Here is a 7,454-nt window from a genome sequence, read left to right on the forward strand (position 1 = left end):
GGCATGTTACCACAGTCACTTGACTTTCGCTGTCGTAACAAACGGTTCAGTTTTACTCTTAGGTGAAGCTGTAGTAAAAACCGTAGACCAATAGCTCACGTGACTTTTCGCGTAGGCGTGTGCAAAATTTTTCGTTAAATTTGAGCTGTTTTTGTTGAATAACTTTGCACGTGTGGCTTATATTTACACCAAATGAGATTCCTAATTGGAGGTTATAAAGATCTATCTATGTATCAAATTTGAAAAAAAAAAACTCCATGAAAATTAACTATGTTTTTCTACCAAAGAAAGTTTCCGTACTTTTGGTGCAAAGAAAAAATAAAAAAAGGAAGAAACTCAATCAAAATTGGAGATATTAGATCTCAGGCATTTTTTAATGGATTGCCTTGGTATGTGAAATAAGAGTCCAGTAGAGCACATCCACTGAAAATCTGTGTTTGTTTGGATTACCACAAATACAGAAGGTGGAAAAATCGCTAAACTATCAGTCCTGTTAATATCACACAGTGTGATTTGAATTTCACACAAGGCTACACGATGGCTATCTGCACTAGCCGCCCCCAATTTAGCATTGAAAGAAGGCAGCTAGTCATTACCACCCACCATCAACACTTGGGCTGCTCTTTTAGCAACGAATAGTGAGATTGACCGTCACATTATAACGCCCTCGCGGCTGAAAGTACAAACATGTTTGGTGGGACCGGGATTCGAACCTGCGATCCTCAAGTTGCTAATCAAGCGCCCTAGCCACCTGGCCATGCCGGGCTAACACGGAGTGTGTCCTGCAGGTTGTTTTATTTTTATTTCTTAGGCCGCATGACACACTACAGTGTGTCTTAATATATTTGTCATCTTCCTCTCCGCAAATAAAGTTTTGGGTCGGATCGTATGAATATTTAAATATTTCTTCGTACTTGCGTATATTTTGGAAGCACCAGTTCCAAAAACTGGATTTTTTTTTCCTCTAACTCGTTTATATAAAAACAAATTTGTTAGCAGTACAAAACAAAAAAAGAAGAAGAAGAAGGAAGACATACTTCGAATAAGCTTTTATTAAGTTTATTAACAGGTTGTTTTTGTTCCTACAGTAAGTAAAGCACAGACTTTACGCCATTTTACTTTTCACTATTTAAAAGTTATAGTTACATGAAGTCATTAACCCAAAGGAAGGCAGATACTGTCCTTCAATGTTGTGGGCTAATAGGGTTAAAAATACATGTTTTTATTATTAAATAATATTCAAGATAACGAATTTTTGATGTATTCATGTTCACGTGTTAAATGGTCTATTAGCTACCATGAGTAACCAAGCGTCGTGTAGAATTCAAATAAGCTTATATTACATATTCACACGCATGCAATTAAAAAAAAAAAGCTTGAAGATACCGGTGACTTCTACAAATCTAATATCCCTCTGGAGAGAAATTTATTAACTACCTACGGTAGAAAATCGTGTTTTGTATGCAAACGTTTTTACGTTGTGCATAATAATATTAACAACAAGAGCTGGTTTTACTTCGCTGCTCAACTGCTACTGGTACTTCCCCATTCAGTGTAAGCATAATATGTAGAATTAGGTCTACCTTTGACACTGGGGACAAACTAAGTGTACAGCCATGGGCAAACTATGTTCTCCATTTGGTACTACGGAAAACACCTCCAGTACTGTAACGGTTAACCTAGTTTAACAAGTATGGGAAATTCCATTACTACAGTCTTTTGATGCTTAAAAATTAGACAAATTATACTCTGATCGGATATCTATTCATACAGAAGGGCTTTCCCATTTTAAGTACAGATATTTCGGATTACTCCAGAATTATTTAAAACATCCAAGTAAGCTTAACAGTGCAGTATGTTTACTATTCTGTATTTGCATACTCGTTGAGAAAATCCTACGCTGCTCAGTATCAAGAATTAAGGTTAATAAAACTTGTAATAAACGTATAAAAATTAAGCGTTCGTAAAACATTTTTTTTAAATATAGGTCCTGTTATTATTATTATTTCGTTTTCAAATATAATAATCAAAAAACGACAATATTAAATTTCAATAATATTTGTGTGATATTTTTTTTTGCTCGAAGAACTTAAATCATCGTTAATTCTCATTATAAATCTAAAGGAGTGAATAAGTAATTTTTGCACTGTATTCTGGTTACCGTCAGATATTAAATTGAGGGAAACTTTGTTGAGCAAACAACCTTGTGTCAAACATTTCCATTGACATTGATTAAATAATTGACTACTTACTTGTCCATCTGACGTATTTTTCATAGGTACTTTCAGTGCCGTGTGCACAAGTTACTCGCTTAGCAACTTTGTGTTGAGGTAGGAACGTCACGTTTTTGGCAGGTTGCCATGGGCTCACTTGCTGCGCAGAAGATCAATAAATTGTGACGTCACTGGCGTATAACCAGCAGCGGCGTTCGTGATGATGGAACTGCGCCAGAATTTGGACGAACTGCGACAGTTGTATCTTATAAGTTTACCATAGGTAGTGTCAAAATATGATACTTGAAATGTTTTTAGTCCCTTTGATCTATAGCATCAAAAAACTTTACAGACATAGAATGCATTAACTGTTTAAATTTCACTAAGAAAGCTTACAACGGATGATATACCGAATATTGAATCATCGTATTAAAATATAAGTAACTGAAATAGATCCATGAAAGACCAAAGATTATGCTTGGCAAAATACCGCAGTAGGTTGTCATTTCTTGGTCATCAATGTCCTGTTTGGATTTGGTACACAGAGAGAGAGAGAGATAATTGAAATCATTGTTAAGCAACATATATTTCTCTACTTGATATAATTTCTACCATCACCTGTTTTTGCTAATAAATTCTACTTTAAAGCTATTGAACCATATGTTCCTATCTGCTGGTGGATCAAACAATGTAGAGTTCATTACTGTCTGGTTAACTCCAACGTTTCTTTCTCTTCTTTTTTTTTATTTTTATTTGTAGCCGACGTGATGACATCATCGCGCAGTACTGATACGTGCACGCTTAATAGACCGGAGCAGTCCTTTATACGCATGCGCGAAGTCTCTTCAAAGCGTTGTTCTTGAAATCCGTCTTGCTTTCCTACGTAAAGCTCGGGTAAGGGTTTATAGCTCAGTATCTCTCAGATTAGTAGGTTAGGAACTTACGGTTATAACAAAACTGGCAAGCATCAGGATAAGTTAACTGAATACTTCCATGGTGAAAATGTCTGCTTTGTCTCGTGGACACAGGCAGCAGTGCTACCTGTGTGACTTGCCTAGAATGCCATGGGCTATGTTGAACGACTTTTCGGAAGCTGTGTGCCGAGGCTGCGTGAACTATGAAGGGGCCGATCGTATCGAGCTCATCATCGAAACAGCTCGCCAAATGAAACGGGCCCACGGGTTTCAGGATAGTAGACAACCCTATAAATCCCAGCCGTCCTCACTAGCCAGTAGAAATAATCACGATGCCCTAAACGGGGCGGTGGTATCAGCGGAAGCAACGGTTATGCCATCTCACGCTTCCACTATGACTGCAGTTGCAGTCTCACAAACAACAGTTGCTGTTGACAGGTTCGGTTCGCACGATGGCCGCCCGCGTGCACTGTTGGAATACAGTAACCAGCGCTTGCCAGGACACAGAGTATATGATGTTCCCCATGATGCCACAACAGTGGCTTTCAGTCGAGGAAGTCCAAGTTTATCTATTCGAGCACTTCCACCATCGGCCATGGCAATGGCAACACATGTGACACTGTCTGCTCCGGCCGGTCGCCAAAATTCTTTGTTAGACAAACGGTCAAGTGAAAGAGATGAGGATGAAAGCTCTCTCAGTACAAGCGGTTCAGAGAATAACCATAAACGGGCGTTGTTGGACAACCATGCTGCCGGCCGACCTCCCTTAACACGAGGAGAAAGCCTTCCAGCTGCTGTGATGGGGATCCCGTTTGATGCCCGGTACAAGAAAGATCACCACATGGTTGGAAGGATGTGTTCTTTTGATGCCGCTGTGGCTTCAAGCTTGAAATCTGTCACTGCAACTGCAGGTATTTGTCAGTTGTTATAGAATTTCAGTTATAAAGCAATTTATTCTTCCTTGTCTTTTTTATACTTTTTTGTTTCATTTTAAATGACATTTTTCGAAAAGTTAATATGATTAGTTTGATGTTTTGGTTAATTTGGTAATATCTAATTTTGTATCAATTAATAAATTAGTAATATGATTCTTTATAATGCCAAATAACCGCCAAAGTTGAGTGGTCAGTGAGCGTCGCTAGTATGCTCTATGACCTTATTTGTTTTGTTATTTTAGTTGCATTTGACACTTATTGAACCCATAATATAATAAAAATCAAGTACTGCTGTTAGAGAATGTATATATGCTATAGACTTCTTTACTTTTTTCACGAAAGATAAAATTCAAAAGACAATCTGTGACGCAGAGGCCTAATCGTCATCAGGCTAATGCATTCTTTGGTTCGCCTTAAAATCGAATAATGAATTAGGCGCAATGTTCTTACAGTAACATTATTCACACACCTAAGTTAATTAGGATTACTGTATTGTGAATTTAAAAAGACCCAAAAAACCCATAAATATTATATACATTTCGCCATTATAAAAGGCCTAACTGTATTTGGTTTGCCGACCAAAGCTGTGCTGGTAACTCCTGAATAGAGGAAACTAATACACAGCAGAAGGTACGGGCAATCAAGGAATGTATTAGGCCTCTACGTCACGAATTTTCTTTTGTTTGTTTTGAATTTCGCGCAAAGGTACACACGGGCTATCTGCGCTAGCCGTCCCTAATTTAGCAGTGTAAGACTAGAGGGAAGGCCTATTAATATAGGTTACTGTATGGTGAATTAAAATAGACTCAAAAATTCCATAAGTTTTATACTGTTAGAGAAATTAACGTTGGAATCTAATTATGATCACAGACTTTCAGGTATTGAGTTAAGCTCTCAATCTTCCAGAATACATAAATAGAGCCCAAAACAGTACTGACCTATTTAAACTTTCTATGTAATAGTGTGCAATTGTGAGGCCAAAATAAATTAAACCTCCATTTTAGAACAGAAACAACAAAACTACGAATATTACACCATAATCTAGTGCTTTTCATAAGTAACATAACATCGTAGGCACAGATTTAGATACTTAGTAAAAGTTTACATGAACGATAAGATCTCACTTTTCTCGCTAATAAAGTAAGATTTTGACTGTTAGGCATTACGTTCATCGTTACGTACAAATTATGATGTGATGTTATCATTTTACACACATTACTATTATTATCAGGGCACCGTTAAATACGTAATTCACAACAGTACTTTCTGAAACTGAATTATATTTTTAAGTTATAAAGTTCAAAGCAAGTATTATGTCATCATGTTGTAAGAACACCAAAAATCTGTAACAATGGGTGAATTTTTTGGTTAAAAAAACATGTAGGAAACATTTCATTATTAAAATTGTGTAATGGAAGTTTTCGAATGTATTTGTGTTCTCCCTCTATCTGAGTCACAAACTAGTTGTTGTTAATTGTGTACGTGCACGTTCAATACGCTTACGTTTTCGTGAGGTTTAGTGACTCAGATGTTGTGTACTTATAGGATGTAATATAGTACATGAATTATGTAATAAATTTTCCGCTTTATTCATATGTTATATTTTTCAATTTTACTTCGTACTAGAATGTGATTAGGATAACAACATCATGATTGATCAGTTTTATTTGCTCTGGACGTGCAGTTTTGTTACCGCTTTTGTGGCATGCACTATCAGTTTGAAGCCTTGTTTACCATTACTTAAGTTTGTATTTCCGGTGTACAGCTATTATCGTTGAAATGTGACATAATGTTGTCAGTCTGTGTTATTGGTTTACATAGAAAGAAGGCCTGACGTCAGGATCTGGAATACCGAAGCATAACTCTTGGAACAAATGTTACACCCATATTTGTTTTTGTTCAAAATTTATGTAATTGGTTTTCATATCTAGTAATATATCCACGTTTAACCCATCTGGTATCCTCTTAATTTACTGTAAAATCATTAAATTATTCTGATAGCTCCTAAACTGGAGGTGATGTTTATGGTACTATTATTTCATTGAATCACATATTTTCTTTTTTCCAACTTTCAGGGTAAATATAATTCTTCTGGCTTTTAACAGTTTTTCTCAATAAAAGTATTCAAACCAATTAACGATTTTTAATGTAATTTTTTTTCTAGCTTTCACAAATGTTTCCAACGCTTCTAGTCACTCGGTTCCATCTGCTCATTTAATGAACAGTCGTTCATCCAAATCTCCAGAGGTTACTGCACCAGGTATATCACAAAATGGCTCATCGCCAATGGCAGCTCTTATATCTGCTGCTGATAGTATCCCTCCTGGTTCACCACGAATTGGTATTACTGGTACTGAGATGGTGTCACCCACTGGTGGAGCTAATAGGCCATCATCTACAAATCGTCACTCTCCTAATGGAGTGCCTTCTGGTTCCGGGAAGAAAACACCCAGTGGAGGTCGTCATAACTCTGTAAGTTCAAACACGGACCCAGAAGCCAATAACACTAACATGACTTCAGCCACATCCACCACAACTTCATCTGATACACTTCACACAGCAACAGGTCTGAAGTGCACGTTGTGCAATGGGAGGCTGGAGGACACCCATTTTGTACAGTGCCCATCAATTCAACTTCACAAGTTCTGCTTCCCATGTTCACGTGAGAGCATAAAAAGTCAGGGAGCAGTCAGCGGAAACGAAGTTTATTGCCCAAGTGGAGAAAAGTGTCCTCTGGTGGGATCTAATGTTCCTTGGGCCTTCATGCAGGGAGAAATTGCTACTATTCTAGGTGATGACCTGGCTTCCGGAAAAGTAAAGAAGGAAAAAGAAACATAGTGAAGAAAGTATTGTTTTTCGGATATAAATTAGAACAAAAGGAAGAGTTTTCAAAGTCGTTCCTTTAAAAATCCTGTGCACAGCAGCTTCTAGAAGAAACTAGATGGTAAATAAAATTCCAAAGTAAATTACCTTTTCATACATACGACTCCTTTGCTCTTCAACTTGAGTTTGTCAGCAAACAAACACTCAGGCTTTAGGAAACTAGAGCAGGCATAGTTTCTTTCATGACTTCCACAAGTAGGAGCTTGAGAAGCTAAGACCTACTTGAGGAGCAGTATAAAGCGATATCAAATTTTCCCCATATAAGGGAACAAATTTGGAGGAGCTCATTCAGAAGCCCTCAAGAAAACCATTTTCCATGTTTATATCTCTATTTCATTTAAACTTAAGAGGACCATTTGTTTCGCAACCTTGCTTATCATTAATATATTCTTTTCTTGTAAAACTTTTCTTAATTTTTTTTTTTTGCTTAGTGATTGAGGATGGTATAAAGCCTGAAAATTGCTCATACATTTTAAACCAGCTGGTGCTGCACTGTATATATCAATGTT

General features: G+C 37.0%; 1 protein-coding gene across 1 annotated transcript; it reads left to right on the forward strand.

Moving 5' to 3' along the window:
• The first annotated feature begins 3,081 nt into the window (after nucleotides 1–3,081).
• On the forward strand, nucleotides 3,082–6,969 carry LOC106457164 (interferon regulatory factor 2-binding protein-like A). Its single transcript, XM_013916551.2, has 2 exons — nucleotides 3,082–4,038; nucleotides 6,227–6,969. The coding sequence occupies exons 1-2, from the start codon at nucleotides 3,207–3,209 to the stop codon at nucleotides 6,898–6,900; spliced, it is 1,506 nt and encodes a 501-aa protein (XP_013772005.1). The 5' UTR covers nucleotides 3,082–3,206; the 3' UTR covers nucleotides 6,901–6,969.
• Nucleotides 6,970–7,454: the final 485 nt, after the last annotated feature.

This window comes from Limulus polyphemus, unplaced genomic scaffold (assembly GCF_000517525.1).
Source record: "Limulus polyphemus unplaced genomic scaffold, Limulus_polyphemus-2.1.2 Scaffold298, whole genome shotgun sequence".
NCBI lineage: Eukaryota > Metazoa > Arthropoda > Merostomata > Xiphosura > Limulidae > Limulus > Limulus polyphemus.